The 24628-nt window shown below is 29.0% G+C and overlaps 1 protein-coding gene and 1 long non-coding RNA gene across 6 annotated transcripts in view; one reads left to right on the top strand and one right to left on the bottom strand.

Moving 5' to 3' along the window:
* The window catches only part of LOC130678028 (nucleolysin TIAR), a 206770-nt gene that overhangs the window by 61561 nt on the left and 120581 nt on the right, over positions 1–24628 (bottom strand). Inside the window, exons 1-2 of one of the 5 annotated variants that reach the window (XM_057485009.1) lie at positions 3795–4316; positions 3423–3629 (exon numbers count right to left, since the gene is read on the bottom strand). The exons of 2 other annotated variants lie outside the window; for them this stretch is intronic. In XM_057485009.1, coding sequence (XP_057340992.1) covers positions 3423–3579 — 157 coding nt within the window. In that variant the 5' untranslated portion in view covers positions 3580–3629; positions 3795–4316. Of the gene's footprint in view, positions 1–3422; positions 3630–3794; positions 4317–23373; positions 24210–24628 lie in introns of those variants that run through there. 2 more of the 5 variants (XM_057485010.1, XM_057485008.1) reach the window with 2 other exon arrangements.
* LOC130678040 (uncharacterized) overlaps positions 1–24628 on the top strand; it is a 181556-nt gene that overhangs the window by 68675 nt on the left and 88253 nt on the right. The gene's annotated exons all lie outside the window — the stretch shown is intronic.

Raw genomic sequence — 24628 nt, 5'->3', positions numbered from 1 at the left:
ATATTTTTTGTGACCCAAAAATAATAATAAATTACCATAAAAAAGTCATACTAATTGCATCCCTGCAATAAGTTAAAAAGTTATATAAAAAAATGTCTCATGGGTCATGATGGGTTATAATGGACTCGACAAATGTCTCAAGTCATTAATTACCGCGTATTTTATTTAACGATCTAAATACTTTTTTTTTACAAAAAATAAATAAAATTTAATTTCTGTCACTTAATTTATTGATTTCACGACAAATAAATTAAGTATCAAAAGTAATTAAAATAAATATCATTAGAAGTGAATGATTTTTTTTTTCTTTTTTCAATTCAATTAAAATATTATTTAATTGTAATAAAATAAAATAATAATTTTGTTGTCGTCAAACGATTGCTCACGAAATATATTGAGTAACAACAAAGTTAAATTTAATCTAAGCTATTATTTTGCTCCATCATCGACTCAATTTAACGAGCCATTGTTTGTGTAATTATAGCTTTCCCTCGAATCGTTCTGAGTATTCATAAATGGTTGTACTTTTGATTAAGATAAAAAGTCTCATGATTGATTACAAAAGTTAACTCATTGTAAAACTTCCAACTACTGCCATTCGTGTCCACCTACTACTAATACTTACCACTATACATTTATACATACAGACATTTATGAATAAGAAAAAAAAAAAGCTATTCAACTACTAATTTTATTCTAGCAATGAATTTATTATGACAGGCATGTCTATGACAATTTTATTCCACTTCCGAGGGGTCGTTGTCACTAGGACAAATTGATTGATGATGAACAACTGATCATGACCAACGATCGACCGATTGTTCAAGCAACTCGTGGGAAATGGCGGCGAATCAACTATCGGGCGTCCACATAACATGAAGGCGACTATTATTCACGCGAGGGTCGAGACTCAATTTAGCAGAGCAGAGGGCTCCGATCACATACACACACAAGCACACACACACACACACACACACACACATATACACACAGTTGTATTACAGGTCGCATTAACTCCGGATACAATATATACTAGACGAATTCAATTCCTCTCTCTCTCTCTCTCTGTTTTTCTCTTTGTTACTCTGTTTCTCTGTTTCATCCCCCCACTGAAAAAGGGCTTCGTGATAAATTCTTATAAATCAAAACAAACACGCTATCCCATTTTCCATCTTATATATTTTCACATACAACCACATTAACAAGTAGACCTGCTTCCCTAGTTTAAAAGACAAAATATTTTTAGAATTAATACTCAACTACATTATATACAACTCATTAAATGCTAGTTAAGATATAATATTTTTGATTAAACAGTATTTCTAAATTACTTAATAATTGAGACGTATTGTTAGTTAGGAATATTATTACTTCTTTTTTTTTTTAATTAAAAAAATAATTAAGATAAAGAAATTATAGAATACTATATCCATGATAACATTAATTATATTTTTTTTTGTTTAATATAAATTAAGATTAAAAATGTCTGTAAAAAAATTAAGTTTTTCTTCTATTAAATTGAATTAATAAACTAAAGACTTAATTACTGTTTATATTCTGTCACAAAGTTATAATAATAAGTAGAGAAGTTTTTCAGAATTCATAATCAATATTCAAATTTAATAAATCATTTTATTTTTTAAAATTGACAAATTTGAATAATTTATTGAAGTCATTAAAATAATGTTATTATGCAAGTTGGCTCTATCGATCATAATTTGACAATTTAATACCAGTGTTTTGGATTATATTTTGATAGTTTCGTCCATCATTGTTACACTTAGTAATGCTCAATAACGAATTTAATTCGGTATTCTCAGTTTATTTGATTTAGCCAATGAAAATTTATATTGTTTATCATAACAATGTAAAAAGAAAATTTAAATAATTCTACAATCAAATGCGTTTTAATTAAAATAAACATGTACACAACAAAATACCTCTAAAATATTTTAAATTATTTAAACCGTTTCGTAAAGTTAACATCAATGCAGACAGAAATTTAATGAATTCTTTGAAAATTTTACTTTTACAAAGAAAAATTAAAATATTTAGAAGTAATAATTTTAATACGAAAAAACTCTTATATAAATTTATTTATGAACAATAATTACAAATAATCTGTGTAAGCTTTATATACCAGTTAGGGTAAGTTGGATTCTTTAAAAGTACATTGCGAAAAAAATTTCGGAGTGAACGCGAATTAAATTTGGAGTTAATTCGGAGTGAATTTGGACCATATCGGAGTAAAATTCACTCATATTGGGGGGGGGGGGGTAATTTATTTTAACATTAAAACTTCGAATCGAAGTGGATGCGGATTGAGGTAAAAGCTGCGTAACTTGCGGAAATCAGTCAGCTGAAAAAAAAAACTCCCTATTCCCGGGCCAAAATATCTAGCCTCAATCAGTTCTCATCGAACCCAAGTAAGCCTCAATCATGCCTCACTGAGCTAAAAAAGCATTTTGAGCCTAAAATGATATGCTCAAAGAGTCTCAAATAATATTAATCGAATTGAAATTACATAGTCGAGACTTAGGTTCATTTGAGGCTCATCAAGGCTTATTGAGGATCTTTGAGCATCGTTTGAGGCTCATTGAGGCTTTTTGAACATCATTTAAGGCTCAAAATACTTTTTGTACTCAGTGAGGCTGAATTGAGACTTACTTGGGTTTGATGAGGCTAGATTGAGACTAGATATTTCGACCCGGCTTCGCTTTGGATGTGGAGTGACTTTTTTTAAACTCCAACTCTAATTGACGGAGTGAATCGGGATTTAAATAAAATCCGTATTCACTCCCGATTTTTTACAGCGCAAATTTAGTTGTTTTTTACGAAAAAATTATTTGTCGTCTAAATATTTTTTTTGCGATTAAGTTCACTCGCGACCTATAGTGTGTGCTATTGTTTACTCTCTCACTCGCCATTGTTTCCTCTTGCACTTAATATTGCTTACTCATTTTTTTCTCGTTTTAAAATTGTGAGACAGATTTCTTTGAATATTTAAAACATTTTTTACTAATCGGTAGTATGATAATTTGTATACATTTTTAAATTTATAATTTTATTATTTTTCTGCAATCTATCAGTTTTTAGAAATATTCTTAAGCAAAATAATTTGAAGTATATGTGAAAAAACATGACTTGTTTTTAGGTTAGTCTGAGCTTTTCTATGTTAACTATGTGCACTTTAGTTATCAATATCTCGCTTTGCAAACTGTCAAAAATTTTGAATTTTTAAAATTACATGCAGGACATCTATTTTATCATATTTCAATTACATGAAATTCTTATAAAAAATCGGTTTTCGATTAAATATTATTTACATAAAATTAAAAAAAAAAAGTTTATTTTAAAAACATTTATTTACAACAAATAAACAAATATAAAATTCATTATTTAGTCATTGTAAATTTACTCACGAGGATTTTGATAATAACCAGCGGAGTTAAACCGTGACAATGCAATTGCCTGTGAAATTTTTGTATGCAACGCAGTGATGTACGAATTGGCAACATCATAAATACAATAAGTTCCATAATAACGTCCTCGATTATTCATTTTAACTTTTCTCTCCATCTCAACGCAAATGATATATTTTTATTAATATCTCACTGTACTAAATATCACTATATGAAAAAAAAAAAAAAAAAAATGATATAGGATTTAATAAGTTGTTAATAAATTTCGAATGCACCTTGTTCATAGAATATGATAAATATATAAAGCAATTTAAGATGAAAAAAGAAAAAAAAAAAAAAGAAAATAATATATGTATGTATATATGGGAATACACAATAGCAGTAAAAGCAGTAGTAGAAGCAGGAGCAGTAAAAGCAGGAGTAGTAACGGCATCAGCTTCGGTGGCAGGGCACATCGATAGCCTGGTGCACTGTGTGGCTTTGTGTCACGGACGAGCGTATTCCTCCTTGGGTACTTCTCGTATATCACTGAAACTAGGACACACCTATTCGATCGATTTACGCGCACGCAATGACCGTCAGTCGCGTCACCGATTGTATTTCACAGTAGAAGCATTCTCGCGATCCGGTCGTATATTCCAACATGAAATGCTTAACCGCGTATCTCTAATGTCCTTCAATCTGATCTGCTTTGAAGCTTAAAACTTTATCAACATACATGTACATGTACATATAAACACACAACATATTTATTTATTTGTTTATTAAATTGTCAATATTTATTTTATTATATTTAAATATATTGTTTTTTAAATTAAATTTACAAAATACTTTTACGTATATTATCACAACTTTAGAGACATACGTCAAGGATTGTAGAACAAGACTGTCGACGCGAGGATCGTGTACATATAACACTGATTGCGAGTAATGTATATACAAATACAAATCCAGATATATATATATGGGATACACATTTAAAATAAATGTATACACGCACGTTATACACTGTGATCTGCGTAGAATTAGCTGCGAGTGGGCACAGTCCAGGCTGAAACGGAAATGGCCTGCTCCCACGAAGCGGAAGCCACGACCGGATATGTTACGAGTCAACGGGTACCTCTGATTATGAACCACTAAATTCCACCAGATAAAATCGTACTACGCTAATTACACTAACACCCGTCGTTATATTTTATTGTCACATTAAATTTCTTTGTTTACTATTTTTTTTCTTTATTTATTTTTTTAATTAAAATGTATACTTTTTTCTCTACTTTTATTCGTAATCATTATTATTTATTCACTAGTTTTAATTATTTTTAAACAAATATTTTAATTAATTAATTTCTTTAATTAATTGATCGGTTGACTCATGGTTTAATTATTTCATAATTTGAGATTTTGAAATATTTTTATAGAGCAAATTTAAAAAATTAAAAAAAAAAATTGACATTTCTTGAAAACTTTGTGTTTTGACTTCGAGTGTCATTTATCAATAAAAAGTATTTTTTTTTTTTTATTAAAATTATTTTATAAAGTAATAACTAAAATTTTGGTGACTTTTTTTAATTTAAAAAAATCGGAAAAACGGTCGACTCTGTGGGCTAATCCTAAAACTTCCCGCTGTTTTCGAGCTTGGAGAGCTTATTGGTAAACTCTTGAGTTCTGCGAGGTCAAAAAACGATTGGACCGAAAAAACATACATTTTGCTGAAAAATAAGTAATTGTTGTCTGACGATATCTTTGGAAAAAACCGACTGATTTGCACGTACTCTGCAGAAATCGAAAGAGCTTGTTGAGACTTGAATTTCATCAAAATTTGAAACAAATCGGCCGATCATTTTATGAGTTATGCAACAAAAACTTTAAAAAGAATTAGTTTAATTTTTATTTTTCGTATAACTCGTAAACTACTTGAACGATCGACTCCATAATCTAATCAGTTCTAAGCCTTAGTGTGGCCTTTATATTGCCGCCAAGAACGCTCGAATCGGTTGATTTGTTCCTAAGATATTGTCGGACAAAAAAGTTTATACACTCATACACAAACGGCTGGACATCCATCTGGAAATAGTCAGAATAGTTTCCTAGGACCTCAAATCGTCAAGATCTGATGAAAACTCGATTTTCGAGACCGAAACCAATTTCCCTTCTTTTTTTTTTTTTTTTTAATTTTCCACTTTCATAGCGGGACGTTAAAAAAACTATAATAATTTTATAGTGCAGTGGCGTGAAAAATTAAAGTACTTTTTTTTCGGATAAATTAATTCGTTAAAAAATAATAAATTATATATTTACCCTGGCATGAAAGTTACAGAAACAGTAATATATAATAATATGAATAGAAGCCTAATATTTCTTGAACACGACGTTGACAAATTATTAGTAAGAAATGATAAGTCAGATAAAGTGTATTGTGAATATGCATTTGTTGCGCGCGAGATTGAGACAGTAAAGTGAAAAGGCAAAGACTATCAGCGACGTATCTGGTATATTTATGGCTTGAGTAGACAGTTAAAACTCAACAGGTTACAGTTGAATTCAACATTACAAGAATAACAGTCAGACTACAATGGAACAAGAATAAAGAATAAAAGGGGCAATACTAAGTTTTAATTTAAAACAAATACAAACTTGGAGCTAAATTAAAAATTCAACCCTCGACTGACATATCTTATTTCAGAAAAAAAAAAAAATTATATAAGATGTCTAGTCATATATATTTATACATGTGTGTTGAGCAGACGAATAAAAGGTAAAAAAATATCTAAAAGACTCCAGGCAACCGGAACAAAATGAAATATATCAATTTCCGAAAATTTTTTTTTTTTTTTTTCATTAAAAAAATATACAATAAATGTTTGTTCGAAACACATTTATTGTTAGCTGATTTATATGTTATTTATTGTTATATTTTTTGAGTTCTATGAAAAGTTTCATATTTTTGGTATCAAGCCCTCACGGAAAACAATAAAATTTTTAAATTATAGCCCGGAACCTGCACAGTAAAAAATATTGTGTAAAATCAACACAGTTTGTGTGTTAAAAACGGTTGACACAAAATTTGTGTTGAAATTTCGACACAAACTTTGTGTAACCCCTTTTTAACACAAAGATTATGTTGAAATATCGCCACAAGAGGGCGCAAAGAATTCCACAGTAACACACAAAATATGTTAATAATGAGTGTATAACACATTTTTTATATTACAAAAAGTGACACAAACTTTGTGTTAGTTTAACACAAACCGTTTTCGACACAAATACACAATATTTTTTACTGTGTGGGTGTCAATGTAGAGAATTTTTTAACATTTCAAACAACGAATTTTATAATACGTGCCATAAATTTTTAAGGTTTGTTACGATTTTTAAAGTTCAAATATCAATTTTTCCTGCATAGACAATAAATTTTAATATTTATTCTATAATTAGTTACGTTTTAATTATGAATTAAAGAATTACTATTTAGAATGATAGTATTTACTGATCACTTCATCATTATATCACTTATCGTTTCTCAATTTATGTAGTTCATTTTTTTCATGCTAAAAAAAAAGGACAAAAAAAAATTCAGTAAAACTTAGAATTAATAATTGATAAAAATAATTATCATATACATAACAATACTTATTATTCAAAATATAATAGTCATAGTCGCTATTATACATTATTTATAAGAACTATATAATATGTAAGCGATACTCATCTTGACGGTACTTATGTACTCATAAATTATTGATTATCTCTTGTAATAAGAATAATTAAATATTTATAAAATATATTCATAATGAATGATTCTTATGACTATTATTATTATTATTTTTTTACATGGAGAATAAATTGCAGCAGTTTTTCAAATGTTAGTATAGAAATATTTTCTATATTGACTAGAAACTTTTTCTATGTTACATAGTAATTTTTTCCATGTCAATACATGAATAATTCTCGTATTACACAAAAATATTTTGTATGTCATAAGAATTTATCCTACATCATATAGTAATAATTCTTATATGCTAACATGGTAACTTTCCCTATGGACCGTAAAAAATTGGCTGAGTAAACGTGCATAAAATCTGGATGATTTTTTATTTCTTTAATTCCCTCAGAGTGAAAATTACTCCGGAGGGGAGTTTATTTTAATATTAAAACTTCGGACCAGAGTAAATGCGGGTTACAAAAAATCTTTGTCACTCCGAAATCACTCTGCTGAAAAAATGCTTCCTATTCACTCCGGACGCAGAGTGATTTTTTTAAATTCTGGAACTCTATAGTGAAGGAGTGAATTCGTGTTAAAATAAAATCCACATGCACTCTGGATTTTTTTCGCGGTGTGCAATAAAATAATCTAAAATTTTTATCAATTACTGATCAAACTAAATTTGTTAAATAAACACGACCTTGATGGACCTATAAACCAACCCCGCTGTCCATCTTACAGCATGAAATAAATTTTATCAAAATCTTCATGTCAAGATTATATTTAAAAAATCAAAGTGTTAAATTTTTTGGGGTTAAATTTATTTAATGAATTTCGTATAATTTTCCATTGATAAAAAATTCGTAAAATATTTTTCAAAAATTATTTACCCCAGTGAAATTATAAATGCGCTGTCCTTGTTGCTATTCTGCTCCAATTTTTTAAAAATTAATTAATAAAATTTCAATTTCAATATTGTTATACATATAAAAGTTTCAAGTTCTAGAATATTTTAAAAAACGTAAAGTGCACTGTCTCAGAATGGGCTTAAATTTTCTAAATAATTCTGAATGTATTCAAATTTCCCACGCGAAAATGGTCATTGGTTTTTTTAACTTCCCGCTAAGAAAATTGAAAGGGAAGTTATTGGTTTCGGTCCGATTTGCAAAAACCGAATTTCTATCAGATTTTGAAGTTTTGAGGTTCTAGGAAGCTATCCTGACGATGATGTCCGAGTGTATGTATGTGTGTACGTACGTATGCATGTATGTAAATATTCATAACTCTTGAACGGATCAACCGATTTTGATCTTTGAGGTGTCATTTGACGCGGCTTGTTAATATCTTGAAGCTGTAAAAATTTGAGCTTAATCGGTAGAGTGCGTTCGGAGATATTTCAAAAATAAATTTTTTTCAAAAATGTCTTATTTATTGGATAACTTTTAATTTGCTCGATGGATTGATTCCAAAGTCTAATCAGCTCTAAAACTTCATAAGCCGCGTCGAATGCCGCCAAAAAAAATCAAAATCGGTTCATTCGTCCAAGAGAAAGAATTTAAAAAAAATTTGTTTTTTGGTTTTTTTGAAATTTCTCAAAAACGACTGGATAAATCAATTTCAAAATTTGATCAGCTTCAGAACTTGATAAGACACGTCGATTTATACCTCAACCGTCTTAATCAGTCAATTCGTTTACGAGATATCGTTGATTAAAAAAATAGTGAAAAATGTTTTTTTTCGGATATCTACAAAAAAATTGAATCATTCGATTTCAAAATCTAATCAGCTCTAGAACTTAATAAAACGCGTCGATTGCCGTCTTAACAATCAAAATCGGTTAATTCGTTCGTGAGATATATATCGTGGGAGAAAGAAATGCTAAAAAATGTTTTTTTTTGGAAACAATGGCTTACAAAAGTGTTTTCGAGCTCGAAAATGTATTCACAATAATGTTTTCGCGCTCAAGGAGCTCGAAAACAGCGGGAAGTTTTGGGACTGGCCCGCAGGGTCAACCGATAGACCGATTTTTTATTTTCTTTTATATTCAAAAAATTACTAACATCCCGGTACACGAAACAGAAAAAAAAAACGAGGAAAAATTACAGTTCTCCATGAGTAACGCGGCGCTTTGAATGGAAAACTAAAAAATTAGAGTTTCAAATAAGAATTTCAGGTTTTTACTAAAAGTTTAGTCAAAAGTACACCTTAAAAACTTACGGGTTAAAATTATGTATTTATGACAATCGACTACATACGACTTATTTAACGATTATAAAAATAGTATTTGATCTAGAAATTGCACATAGATAAGGTTCAGTGTGTCAGTGAAATAGTATAATATATTTAATATTTGCTAAAACAGATAAAATAGAACCTCCAAATGATTTTATGGTGGAATAATAGTCATTGACTGAATTCACTTTCTTGTTCCTCGACCTATAATTTTTTGACGATTGAGTTGTGCTTAACAACCTGCGAGATCTTAGACCTGATAATTATATTTAATAAGATTATTATTTGAAACTGTAACTCTTTCTAAATTTTATCCAAATTTTCTAGTTATCAATTCGAAACGCCGAATTATTATATATATATGAAAAAAATATTTCCTGTTTTATTTCTTTGAGCACAACGGAAACTGATTTTCGATCAATTTTATTCGCAAATGAAGTTTTTAACAAAAATAGTTTTTAAAACTTACTCTTGAATTAATTCAAAAAAATTTTCGGAGTGTAATGAAAATTAAAAGTATAGTTTTTTTTCAGAATTTTGATAAGTCTTCGAGGAAAAATGTATTTGAATTCTCATTTATTGTACTAGTGCAACAGAAAAAGTCTCACCCATTTTATTGAATGTGAGAAAGAGAATAGGGGACATTTCCACTCAAGCTTTAATGATAATAAAAATAAAAAAATGTTGGAAAATCCAAAAGTGCAGGCCTCACTCATTCATTTTATTTTGCACGACTCGTGCTTTACGATCGAAAAATTTTTTTCGCTTCACTTCGGCGACTATTTCAGTTATTATACCCTTGTTAGTTCACGGAATTAAGATATTTTGCATACTACTTTAAAGATAATTTAATGGAGATTAGTTCCATAGTTTTCGAAAATTTATTTAGTTCAATAAAAACGGAAAAAAACATCAAAATAGTTTCAAAAAATTTCCTGTCCGTCAAGTACGGATCCTGTATACATGATCTTGCGAAAAAATCCAGTAATTGAATCAAATTTTTTTTTTTAAATTCTTTGAACGATTTGTAGGTCCCCTATTGCGAATGACTAGGTAACTCAGTGTCGTTTAATTACAATTAATAAAATAAAAAAAAAACGCTGTATAACTATATCTATATATATCTATGTAAAATTAACGTGGATGGTGATATATCTATACATTATACGTACATTTATTCCACCAGGGGCGCTTGCGCATTACCGTCCTAAAACAGCTGTTTTTTTTGCTAATTGGTAGGCCTGAATTTTTTCAATTCAATTTTTTTTTATTTTTATTTTTATTTACATATGTTTTTTTTTATTATTAATCGAGATATTTTGAATAAGTTCTTTTATAATTATAAAAAAAATACTAATATAATGAAAAAAAAAAAAACATAACAAGTTTTAATGAAAGAGAATTGTATATATTTTAAATTTATTTGCACTTCCCGCCATTTTTTTATTGTTATTTATTATTTCATAATAAATAAGCATTACGAGTCGTGCACTTTTGGATTTGCCAAATTTTTTTAATCATTACTTTTATTTTATTTTTTTTTTATGAAGAATTTTTATTCATAATCCAACTATTACACTAGTGCTGCTGCCAGTAGTAGGTGGGGAGAAAAAATGAAAAAAATAATAACAATAGTAGAAATAAAAACGACAGCTAAATTTTTCGTGGAAAATCAGTTTTAGGTTTTTAGTTAATTACAATTAAACTAAAAGGATTTAGACAGTGATTATCAAAATAGTTCTTGTGGTAAAAAATACAAAGATAAGTAAAAAAAGTTGGACCGATTAATTGTGTCTATTGGGAGTTATCGTGGTTACTAAGTTTCATACACGAAAACTGGCAACTCATGTCTCTAGGATTCAAATAATTTATATTTATTCAACGGAATAATCAATCCGCTTAATATTTGGTCGAAATTATCCTTTAATAAATTGTCTTTGTATTAGTATACACACTGAAAAAAATAATCGCTAGCTGCTAGCGATTTTTTTCTTTAGCAGCTAGCGATTTTTAATCGGTAGCTGCAAGGAACAAATGTGTAATTTGCTAGCAAAAAAATCGTTATCAGCTAGCGACAAAATCGCTTCTAGCAAGCGATTTTTAATCGCTCCCTGCTAAAGAAAAAATCGTTAGCTGCTAGAGAAAAAATCTGTCTATCGGTTGACCCTGCGGGCCAGCCCCAAAACTTCCCGCTGTTTTCGAAAAAGACATTGTTGTAAGTACATTTTCGAGCTCCTCGAGCTCGAAAATACAATTGTATCCGATTCTTTTCGAAAAAATCTGTCTATCGGTTGACCCTGCGGGCCAGCCCCAAAACTTCCCGCTGTTTTCGAGCTCCTCGAGCTCGAAAACATTGTTGTGGATACATTTTCGAGCTCTTCGAGCTCGAAAATACTTTAGTGTGCCATTGTTTTAAAAAAAAAAACGATTTTAGCATTTCTTTCTCCAACGATATCTCAGGAATGAATTGACCGATTTTGATGGTTGCGGCGGCAATTGGCGTATTTTATTGAGTTCTAGAGCTGATAAAATTTTGAAATTGTTTGGTTCAGTTGTTTCGAAGATATTCGCAAAAAACTGTTTTTTACCATTTCTTTCTCCCCCGATAACATAACTCTCGAACGAATTATCTGATTTTGATGATTGAGGCGGCAATCGACGTGTTTTATTGAGTTCTAGAGCTGATTAGATTTTGAAGTTGATCGTATAAGTCGTTTCTGAGAAATCAATAAAAAACTAAAATAAAAAACAATTTTTAATTCTTATTCTTTGTATAACTTGTAAACTACATGATCGATTTATCCCAAAATCTAATCAAGACTAAGTTTTGGTGAGCTCTTTCGATCGCCACCAAGTACGTTCAAATCGGTTCATCCGTTCCAAAGATATCGTCGGACAAAAAAAAGTTCACACACACACACTCACACGCACACACACATACTAACATACACTCGGACATCATTATGAAAATAGTCAGAATAGTTTCCTAGGACCTCAAAACGTCGACATCTGATGAAAACTCGATTTTCGAAAATCGGACCGAAACCAATAACTTCCCTTTTTTGAAAATTTGCAATTTTCTTAGCGGGAAGTTAAAAAAACCGTTTTTAGCATTTCTTTCTCCCACGATATCTCACGAACGAATCGACCGATTTCAATGGTTGAGGTGGCAATCGACGTGTTTTATTAAGTTCTAGAGCTGATCAAATTTTGATATTGTTTGGTTAAGTCGTTTCATAGATATTCGCAAAAAACCGGTTTTTGGCATTTCTTTTGCCCACGATATCTCACGAACGAATGAACCGATTTTGATGGTTGAGGCGGCAATCGACGCCTTTTATTGAGTTCTACAGCCGATTAGATTTTGAGTTCGATCGTTCGAGTCGTTTCTGAGAAATCAATAAAAAACTAAAAAAAAAAAAATTTTTTTTCCGTAATTCGCCAATATTTTCGAATCTACTTGATCAAATGATCTGAAATTTTCAGAAAAGTTGATGGCCAACAAGCTCTTTCGATTGTCGCCTTAACCATCCAAATCGGTTCATTAGTTAAAAAGTTATAAGCCGGTCACACACACACACACACATACATACATACAGACACTCGGACATAATTCTAAAAATAGTCAGAATAGCTTCCTAGGACCTCAGAACGTGGACATCTGATGAAATTTCGATTTTCGCAAATCGGGGTGAAAACAATAACTTCCCAATTTCTCGAAAATCGTCGATTTTCTTAGCGGGAAGTTAAAAAATCGCTAGCAGCTAGCGATTATTTTTTTCAGTGGCAATTTGACCCATTTTAGTGTAATCAAAAGAGTGTAGAGATAATTCAATGTGAGTGAATGAGTCAATAAAAATAGATCGATCATAAAGTACCCTCAACGCTTGACGCTTGAAGTGTGTAAAAAATCAATAAACTAATGATTTAATTTAAGAAATATTTCATAAATTTAGATATGATATTTGGACAGTCACATAGACACTTCAGGTTGCTAGTTATTGTTATTTTAAAATTTTATATATTGTGAGTACTTTTTGTTTATGGAGGTTTAAATAATTATGATGTAAGAGAGTATGAAACATAGCACTCGGGGCAAAATGGAATAGGGAAATTGGCATATAGCGTGCGTATATCTTATTCATAGTTTCAGGTTATGTATGTACTATTAAAAGATTAAGGTCTTTAAAATTTCAAATCTCTATCTCAATTGGTTTCTGAATAAAAAATATTCAAAAATACTAAAAATATATTTTCCTTGGGAATCGCTCGGTCCGGTTTAAAATTTTGTTACATCATATTGAATGTATTAAAAATAATATATTAAATAAATGATCAAAACATCGTGCTTGATTTATTTTATTATTTTGTTTTTATACTAGAAATTCTTTTTGATGTCAGTAATGAGGAGCAATTTATTTTTACTCTTTACAAAATAAAAAAAAAAATATATAAATTTAGTCTTTGATACCGGAGTAAAATTACTTCGACATATAATTAAAGTGCTATTTGTGTTAACTAATTATTAAAAGAGTAAACGTTATTTTTTTATGCAGAGCAGTTAAAAAGAATTGAGCAATTATTTCGTTTTTAAAAAATTTTTTTTCAAATATAAATACACGGTTGCATGCTTAAAACTGTTTAATAAATAATTAACTATAGAAGTTTGTAGGTGACACACATTGTTATGCGTAGACAAAATATCCGTGACAGAAAATTAGCACATTTTAGCTCTAACAAAAGAGTAAAATGCAATTTCGCGTGCTATATACAACATTATTATTTCATGATTCATTTTCAGATACGAATATTTTCTACCTCTAGATAATTATAATAATAACACTCATACACAATCCGGTTTAAATTTCAAAACACTGTTAATACATAAATAACGTTCTTTTTAATCACAAACAATATATATATATATATATATATATATATATATATATATATATATATATATATATATATATATATATATATATATTAGGGTGGCGCAAAAAAACCGACTATTTTTTTTTTTTCAATCTCGCATGAAAATTTGTTGGTTTACGATGTTTTAAGAAGCCTCTCCACAAATCAGCTCGATAAAAAATTTTTAAGAGGTCGCTCACGAATTTTGAAAATATCGAAAATGATCGAAAGTAGGATTTTTATTAAAAAAATTTTTTTTTTCTCGTGGCAGCAATAGTTTATATTTGTAAAATCATGACTATGCTGAAAATTTCAGCCCAAAATTTAAATATTTAAACGGCGCTCAAGAATTTTGAATGTTTCCGAGCGCAGTCTCTTGGACGTTTTTGAGCGACCCTTAAATATTAATAATAAAGCTTCTCGATTTTTTCACCATCAATTTGCATGACAATGAATGGAAATATAACCCGAGAAATAGAAATAATAAGTTATTTACATACTTTTTTATTTTTTAATTCAATTTGTAGGTTTTTTCGCTTATTCAAAACTGACCGAATTTCATTGTTTAAGACTGTTCTGTATATTTTTGGGTATGCAAAAGTTATATTTAAGTGAAATGACTACAATTGAGTTATAAAAACTAATTCAAACTATTAATTACATATTATCAGTTAATATTCGAAATTCTTGAGCGCCGTTTAAATATTTAAATTTTGGGCTGAAATTTTCAGCATAGTCATGATTTTACAAATATAAACTATTGCTGCCACGAGAAAAAAAAAATTTTTTTAATAAAAATCCTACTTTCGATCATTTTCGATATTTTCAAAATTCGTGAGCGACCTCTTAAAAATTTTTTATCGAGCTGATTTGTGGAGAGGCTTCTTAAAACATCGTAAACCAACAAATTTTCATGCGAGATTGAAAAAAAAAAAATAGTCGGTTTTTTTGCGCCACCCTAATATATATATATATACTACTATCAGAAAAAAACGAATAAATTCTATCAGTTCATGCTATTTTTTTTCTTTTACATCTACGATGAATCTTTGTGGTTAAAAATTACCGCGAAAGCTGGAAAAATTATTTTATTTTTTACACAAAGATACTTCAAGTTTAATTTTGATTAATTTTTCGTGTAACAGTAAAATTTATCATACACTGCAAAATATCGGGAGTGAATACAGCAAAAATAGTTCCGTTTATTTCTTTAAGTGTGACAAAGAGGTTCTGTTTCACTTTAATGATGAAAAACGAAAAATGTATTTTTTGTGACAGACACTTGAAATCTACGACATATAGCGCCTATAGCCGGCAGCTAAAAATATTAGATAAGATACAGCTGGTAAAAAAGATACCTAATCGTTCTAATAGTGACGTCATCATCGGATCAAAAAATATTTTTTGGTTACATGTGCGATGGCAAACGACCAAAAAATATCGAAGTAACTTAACGAGCCATCTTGTGACAAAATTTATTATCATTTTAATTCGTCCACTTACCGACTTCTCTCTAATTTTCAACAAATATTCAAAACAATCTTACCAAATAAATTAACACGGATTTATAACCTGCCATTTATAGGCACTAAATGTAGTAAATTTCAAATATCTGTCACAAAAACTAATGTATTTATCTAGTACAATCGAGTCTAAGACCCTCGCCTTCGGCTCGGGCACCAATCTTCACACTCGCGTCTTAAACACAATCGCACTCGATAGATAAACTACTATTTTAAACTTCATAAGCGTCAAAGTTTTCATTATCAGTTGATTTTTAAAAATTATTCGCGTGAATAATATGTAAAGGTAGCTCCTAATTATTTCCGCTTTCAATATAAATGTCAAAGCATAAAAGACCTAACTTAACTATGTTTTTATTACGATTTCAATTTGCGAAGTTTTTGGCTATATTTTCGAATCTGGCCACACATTTATACATATATATTGCGAGGTGCCGGATTCGGAAGTATAGCCGAGAGTTTCATAATTAATATTTTTCAAAACTCCCGCGTGAAAAAAAAAAAACGTTGAAAAAGCGTTGACTATTTCAAACTTCAAAACGTGACACAACGACGAACTTTTTTGAACGTTTTTTAAATTTTTGAAAATTCAAGAGAAAAATAAATGAATATCATATTGTTAAGATATGCTAAAAAAACGTTCAGAAATCAGCTTTTTCTGAACGTATTTTTCACTGAAACAAATCGGTCTATCGGTTAACCCTGCAGGCCAGCCCCAAAACTTCCCGCTGTTTTCGAGCTCCTTGAGCTCAAAAACATTATTGTGAACACATTTTCGAGATCTTTGAGCTCGAAAATACTTTTGTGTGCCATTGTTTTCGAAAAAAACCGTTTTTCGCCATTTTTTTCTCCAACGATATTTCGCGAACGAATTAACCGATTTCCATGGTTAAGATGGCAACCAACGCGTTTTATTGAGTTCGAGAGCTAATTAGATTTTGAAATTGTTTGGTCGAGTCGTCTCAAAGATATTCGCAAATAACTGTTCTTTACCATTTCTTTCTCCCGCGATATCTCTCGTACAAATTAACTGATTGAGATGGCTAAGGCAGCAATCGACGCATTTTATCAAATTCTAGAGCTGATTTTAAAGTCGATCGTTCAAGTCGTTTCTGAGAAATCACTAAAAAACTAAAAAAAAAAATTTTTATCTTTTCGTAATTCGCCAATATTTTCGAGTCTACATGATCAAACGATCTGAAATTTTTAGGAAAGTTGATGGCCAACAAGCTCTTTCGATTGTCACCTTAACCATCCAAAACGATTCATTAGTTAAAAAGTTACAAAGAGTTTACACACACTCACACGCACACACACATACTAACATACACTCGGACATCATTCTGAAAATAGTCAGAATAGCTTCCTAGGACTTCAAAACGTCGACATCTGATGAAAACTCGATTTTAGAAAATCGGGGTGAAAACAATAACTTCCCGAATTTTCGAAAATTTACAATTTTCTTAGCGGGAAGTTAAAAATGATGAAAGCACTTTTATAAAAAGCCGAAAAAAGTTTACAAAAGAGTTTAAAAACGTTAACTTATAGTATTATTAAGTCCAATTGTTTATTATCTTTGTAATTTTCAAAGTTTAAAAATCGTTTAAAAAAAGTTTGTCATTGTGTCACATTTTGCAGTTTAAAATACACGGAAAGAAATTTTCTTTAAAAATTACCGTTGAATTCACCGTAATCGTGGGACATAATGCGGCGCTTTTATTTATTACAATTTTTGAAATAAAAGTTACGAAAAAATTTATTTATTTTGTGGTAGACTTCATAAAATTTACCGAAAACCGAATAAAATTTATGGTAGACTACGGTAAAATTTGTTGAAAAAAAGTTAAAAATTATCTCACTTACCGACAAATGATTAGTTCGTGCCATTTGTTCCACTATTACAGTGAATTTAACGGTAATTTTTAAAGAAACTTTCTTTCCGTGTAGTCAACACTTTTTCAACGATTTTTTTTTCACTGGCTTTTTCGAAGTGAATTTCACTCCTAAAGGATTAAATTACTAAAAAATCATCCACTTCACGAAAATTTCCCTTCGGAGTGAATTTCACTTCAAGGAGAGTGAATAAATAAAAAATCTATCCACTTCACATTTACTCCGCAAATTTTTTACAGTATAAAGAAAAAAAGCGAATGAAATAGAGAATTCAAATTTTTTTTTTTCAAAGTTTTTGCTTTTAAATTTTATTACATATAATATTTACCATAAATTTACATATGAAAAATATTTTGAAATGTTATTAAATTTATAGAAATAATAATATTACGAAAAAAAATTTTTTACGGCTAATTAAAAGTTTTCCATGTTCTGAATGTATGAGAATAGTACATCTTATCCACCCTTTATCTATGTTTGTATATTTTAGGTATTCAGCAAAATTTTTGGTGTCACAGTAAATTTCCTAATTACTTTATTCTATACTAATAATACTAGATTAGTTTCCAGCAGCATATATTAAAAAACTGAAAATTTCCTCTCAATTTTTTATCTAGAATTTTGATAAAAAAGTCACATTTACTCAAAAAATCTCATATACTTTGTCACAATCTTTAGCTCAACAAAAATCCTCTCTTAAATTTCCTATCTCATTTTAAAATAAAAACTAATAAAGAGAGAAAAAAGCGAATCAGTTTAAAAATTCATTTAGCCGAAGAATTGATGGATTAATTCCACTAAAGTTATTTTCTTTTTAAATCAATTGATCACATTTGACATACGATACATCAAAAAAATACTAAAAGCTATCAAATAAACTTTTTTACCTTTTTAAATTAGCTAAAAAAAAACTGCTGGATCATTTTACCCCATAGCCCGCGGCCTGGACATTTACTCACAATATTTTCATGACCTAAGAATTTTTTTTAATCAAATGTTTTTTTTTATTTTTAATAACAATTTAATATTTTTACAACTTGGATAGAACAAATTGAAAGAATAAATATTAATTTTATTTTTATCTTTACTGTGCATTTACTTTTTATGTCTCTCAATAGTATATATATCTAAGGTATAATTTCATTTTCTTCGAAAGCGTCAAAATATTAGCATATCGATCGTCCAACTCTACATAGCTATATCCAAGTACAAGTACAAGTATATAGATGAGAGGAAACGAAAAGGGAGGAGTGGAAAGAAGAGGAGAGACGAGTAAGGTGTAAGGGTTGGTGCTGGATGATATCGGCTGTTTTAAATTCACCAAGAAGTCTTTCCGGGCATCAGACACACAACTCTACTACTCAAGTGTTTCGACTAGTAAATACGATACCTTTACTCTTATTCCTATTATCCTTCGATCCATAGGCTCTTTTACTCTCTACACTCTCATATCAGCTATTACCTGCTTTTATATATATATTTTTTATTTTTTTTATTTTTTGTTATATTTTCATCTCAGGACTTAACATCCGTTCTACTTATTTCCCTACACTGATGCTGATGCCGGTGTCCTATTGTCGTTACTGCTGGTTATCGTTTCTGTCATTTTGTCGTCGTTTTACCACGTCTTTTACGCCGATGATATTTGCTCGTATCAATTTAACCCAACGGCTATTTGAGTCAACGCAAGGCAAGATAGCTTTTTATTTGATATAATAAAAATAAAATACGAATATATGGTTTACGTAACACGATACTTATTCAACCAAATGTCATTTCAATCAATTTTTTTTTTAACACATGAACGAGTAATTGCATTTTTTGCAAATGCATTTCGGTTAAATTTCATCTGCTAAACAAATAAATGTTTTCATTTTCTTTCGTAAATATTATTTTTATTTTAAAATGTGTTGGAAATGCAATATTCCTTTTTTTTTTTTTTAGTATATTTAATATTTTATTTTGCGAAGCGAAATTTTTTATTATAAAAGCTCCTGGTGAAATAACAATACGAGTCTTTGTAAAAAAAAAAAATAATCAACTGGAGATGTTACTTTTTTATGTTTCAAGTAAATTAAAAGTACAAATATTTTAAAATCAAACATCATTTAACTCTGCTGAATAAATATTTAAGTATATATTTAATATTTCACTCGAAAAAATATTAACTAAAAATTCTTGTTATTAATAATAAAGATAAAATATTTATTAATAAAAGAAAAATATTAAATATAATTTTATTCTATAAAATGAACAGTAAAAATATTAGAATAACCGTGTACTTAATTTTTAGTATTCATTGCAGTAGAATACCTATCAGATCGTTTGGATGTTGGTATTTGATTTTAGTTCAAATTTAAATATCTTTCAAAATAATTCTAAGGAAGTTTTTATTCTTTATCAAATTTTTTTTACTAAAACTATATGTTGGGTATAAAATTAAAGCTTGTGATTAATAGATTTTTAATAATTTATTTGTTCAAAGATCTAGAGGTTCAATAAAATCAAAGAACTTCTTGCTTACATTTTTCAAAAAAAATTATTTGTAGGACTTTTTGCTAAATGAGAAATCAAGTAATAAGAGTAATAATAAGTTAATTGAACAGAAGATATAAAATTTTTTGTAAATAGTTTATAATGAAATAAGTAAAATAATAAGTCTAGACACTTGGATTGCATCAACTAACAACACGCGACGTTTCTTGAATTTTTTAAGACAAGTTTAATTAAATATTTAATATTATAAAAAATTTAAAAATCAGCTTTTGTGACACAAAAACTAAATATATATATATATATATTTGAGCTCATCTAATTTTCTTTCTCTTTCATTTTTCTATATATCCCTTATCCTCTTCTCGCCGTTTTCTCTCCCATTAGAAGGATTAAATTCATAATTTCATTAATTATAGGAAGTACCCTATCTTGGGCATACTTGACTCGCTTGCTGTTACTTTATAAAAAGACAAGTTTCATTTTTGAGTAAAGAACAATACGGATATGCCTTTTAATCTTAGATATATATATATATATATATATATATATATATATATATATATATATATATATATATATATATATATATATATATATATATATATATATATATATATATATATATATATATATATATATATATATATATATATATATATATATATATACATTACTTCTTCAAGCACCCATCTTATACTCTAGACGTTAAATGAAAAAGCTCGCGAGCTAAAGTCGGGATAGGAACTAAAATAAAAAATTATAAAAAACTGTTGGGAAAAAAAAGTAAGTGGAGTAAAGTAGAAACAAAAAATATAAAAAAAAGAGACGTAGTATTCTTAATCTCAATAAATTTAGGAGTTTTTTGGTTATCCAAAAATGAGTGGTGGACACAACCGAGATTTGGCGTGATTTCTATCCAAAAGTGAATTGTCTCAGCTCCCTAAAGCTAAGCTAGAACCAACAAGAGAGAAAGAGAGAGAGAGAGAGAGAGAGAGATAAAATATATAAGAGAAAGGAACGGAACACCCGTAGAGAGTCTTATAGTTATTACTCTGCTGCACCCTTTCCTTTCCTGGTTGATCGCGCCAAAACTCAGATTTATCCCCGGAGGAAAAGGGGACCTGAAATTTTGCTCTTCCTCAGGGCATCTAGCCAAATCACAGACACAGTATATACTTTCCTACCTCCCAACTCCCTTTTTACCCTTCAACATACCCAGCTTTAGCTTTTCCTAGACACACTAGCTATGTAGCTTTTCAGCAGTTGCAACTGCTCCTTAGTTGACTGGGAAAATTTAGTGGGCACTGAGGCGGGAGTGAGGAAGGAAGTCGCCCGCGTTGGCTCGGACAGTAACCAAAGAGAGAAAGCTCAAGATTTTGATCGGTCACCCAAGTGGATCTTCATGCTTGTCTTGCTCCTTTATTTGGCTTTCGTGCCCCTTTTCATACATATATAAATGTTGTATATATACATTTACGGTATGTACATATCTCTATAATACATACATATTTATATAAATGTATACATATATATATATATAGATGAAAAGTTTTAGTATACATAGCTAATGCACATACACCCAGTGCGCTAACATATTCATAGTATTAACAACTGCTTTCATTGTTTCAACTCTATTTCAAATATTAATTTCTTTTTATATTTTTTATTCACACGATGACCTATTTTTTTTTTTTTTTTTACTTGTACTTGTAATTTTTTCAAAGGGAATATTAAAAGTATTAATATTAATAATTCTGATAATAACAATAGTATAAATAAAGAATTGTTTTATAAAAAAGTCAATAAAGTTTAAGAATTATGAATTTTTTTAATTAAAAATTTTGATTTTTTTTTCTTTTTTTTTAATTATTCAAACTGTAAATATCCTATAAATTTATGGGATATGATCAGCTTTCAGTGAAAATGTACTTGTCGGATTTAAATAAAGGACAGAGTTTATAACTTTTTGAAATTCTTTTCACAAACTTTGAGAGAAATAAATCTGATACGATAAAAATTTTGTGATAATAGATTAGTTCAATACTTGTCACCTTTTATTTCAATAAACTTATTTTGTCGATTTAATTTAAAAAATTAAACTATTAAATCTTCAAAAGGCGGGGGTGAAATGATTTTGAATTATAATTTTCAGTTTTTAAAATTGACTAAACAATTTAAGATTTTCTGACTTTATTTGAAGAAAAATCTCATTTTGTTCCGAAAAAATAAAATTTACGGTAATTGCAAATTTTTCTTTTCATCTAAAAACAAAATTAGATTTAGAGTAAAAAATAAATTTTTTGCTCAGTGTCCTCATTTTCTCTTTTCTTATTTGAATAAAATAAAAGAAAATTTTTTTATATTAAATTTATGTTTGAAAATATTTTTATAGGAATAATAAAATTCGTGGAAAATAAAATTTTAAAATTGAATTCACACAAGTATTTTTATGAAATATATTTGTATATATGTATTCATTCATATTCATACAATTGAGCAGTGACCAATAAGAATGAGGGCTCTAGCTAGCGTGGCAACTAAAATTGAATCTTTGGATGTTAAACTTTGGTAAGATCGCCTAGAGAGTAAAGCCGTAGCTAAAGCTATCAATCGGCTTCTCAAACTTTCCTGTTTTCCCGCTCATCCTTTTTTTTTTACCTCTTAATTCAAACTCACGAATATCATTACAATGTTTTACTAAATTTAACCAGCTCAAGGATTAAAACACATTTTTAACAACTTAACAAACAGTTACTTTAAAATTAATTTAACTCTCGTAATTTTAATTCCATTACAACAGACTGAAATTTTAAATTCAACTAAAATAAATATAAAATAATAAATTTAAGAATTTTTACTTTATCATTTGAACTTTTGACCTGATCACTTGTAAATTTTCATCGATACTTCATCATACATTCCAGACAAAATATATGAATAAATTACTTAAGTTGTCGCTCACTTTTTTTTGTTTAAAACAGTCAATAAAAGTGTTATTTCAGAAAAAAAATTTCTCAGCTTATATTCATATATTTCAATAAATTTTAAACTCTTAATTTGATTTAAACTTTATACTCAAGTCTTAAAAAAATAAGCCGTGACTTTTTAAACTTCATAAAATATTGAATAATTTTTTTTTTTCGTTTTTTTTTTTAAATAATAACAAATAAAAATAAATTAAAAGCACCTGATTTACTGTTGACTGCGGTGGTTGAATGACTAAGACTTGCCGTAGTAGTTAACTTATTTTCACTTTTCTGCGGTACACTTGCCGTTGAAATAGGTCCTGGATTAGTAATTGTCGTAATGGTAGTTGGCATCATGAGAGTTGACATGGTCAGCATCGTCGGGCGATTTATCGCCGCGGCGAGCGTTACTTATAAATATTGATGTACAAATACAACTTTAATTATTCCTTTTATAAATAATATATATATATATATATATTTTCTATCAACTACTATTTTTTTTCTTTCCGTTACTCAAAACTAATTAAAAGAATATTTTCGCGGTAAATTTATTATAATATTTATTTACACATCTATTAGCTTATTTATTTTCTCCGGTCTGTCATATATAGACATTTAACGCGTTTAATTTATTTAACCGAACTTTTAATTATTTACACTCACTCATAATTTTAATTACGTAAATAAGTAAACTTTCACTTGTTAAATTAAATTATTTAAATTTTTTAAGTCCAATGTAAATGCCACAATAAGGACCACTTGTCTGCACTTAATTTAAATATTTCAATTTGTCGCGTTTTGCCACAATAACACCTGAGCTTTTAAATAAAATTTAAAAAAAAATAACAAGTTTTTATTTTTTTGCACAAAATTAAATTTATTATTTATTTTTATAATTTTAAAATTTATTTAATAATAACAATAACAATAATAGTTATAATAATAATAATAATGATGATGATGATAATGCGGGAGTAATGATGATAATGTTACGTTAATGTTGCTGTGAGTAAGGTAACGTACGTCCGATCGTATATAGAGTCGAGACCCTTCTGGCGGGGTGATCGCGTAAAAAGGACGCCTTTGCTGCTGGGTCACCCCGCTCGTCGTCCCTCACACCCTGGATATGCCCGGCGTCGCGACGGCGGGCACAGGCGCCGGCGTTTCCGAGCATTCGCGGAATCACACGAGCTAAGACGTAACGGCAACAGTCGCTTGCAAGCTTCCTAACGCGTATAAGGGGGTTGGTTTGCTTTACTTTACTTTACTTTACTTGCTTTCTCGATTCGATACTCGCTATAGTATACAGTACTCCATTTACCAAATCCCTTGACCTTACCACCTTACTCTACTTTTTTACATTTTTAAAAATTTTTTTTATTTTTTACCATTATTACTATTTTTTGTTTTATTATTTTTTATATACTTTATGGTTTAATCAATACTCATACTCCTTCATTTATGGTTTACTTT

The sequence above is a fragment of the Microplitis mediator genome, chromosome 11 (assembly GCF_029852145.1).
Source record: "Microplitis mediator isolate UGA2020A chromosome 11, iyMicMedi2.1, whole genome shotgun sequence".
Lineage (NCBI taxonomy): Eukaryota > Metazoa > Arthropoda > Insecta > Hymenoptera > Braconidae > Microplitis > Microplitis mediator.
Note: the sequence above shows the minus strand (reverse complement) of the source record. Positions and strands in the feature narration are given on the sequence as shown.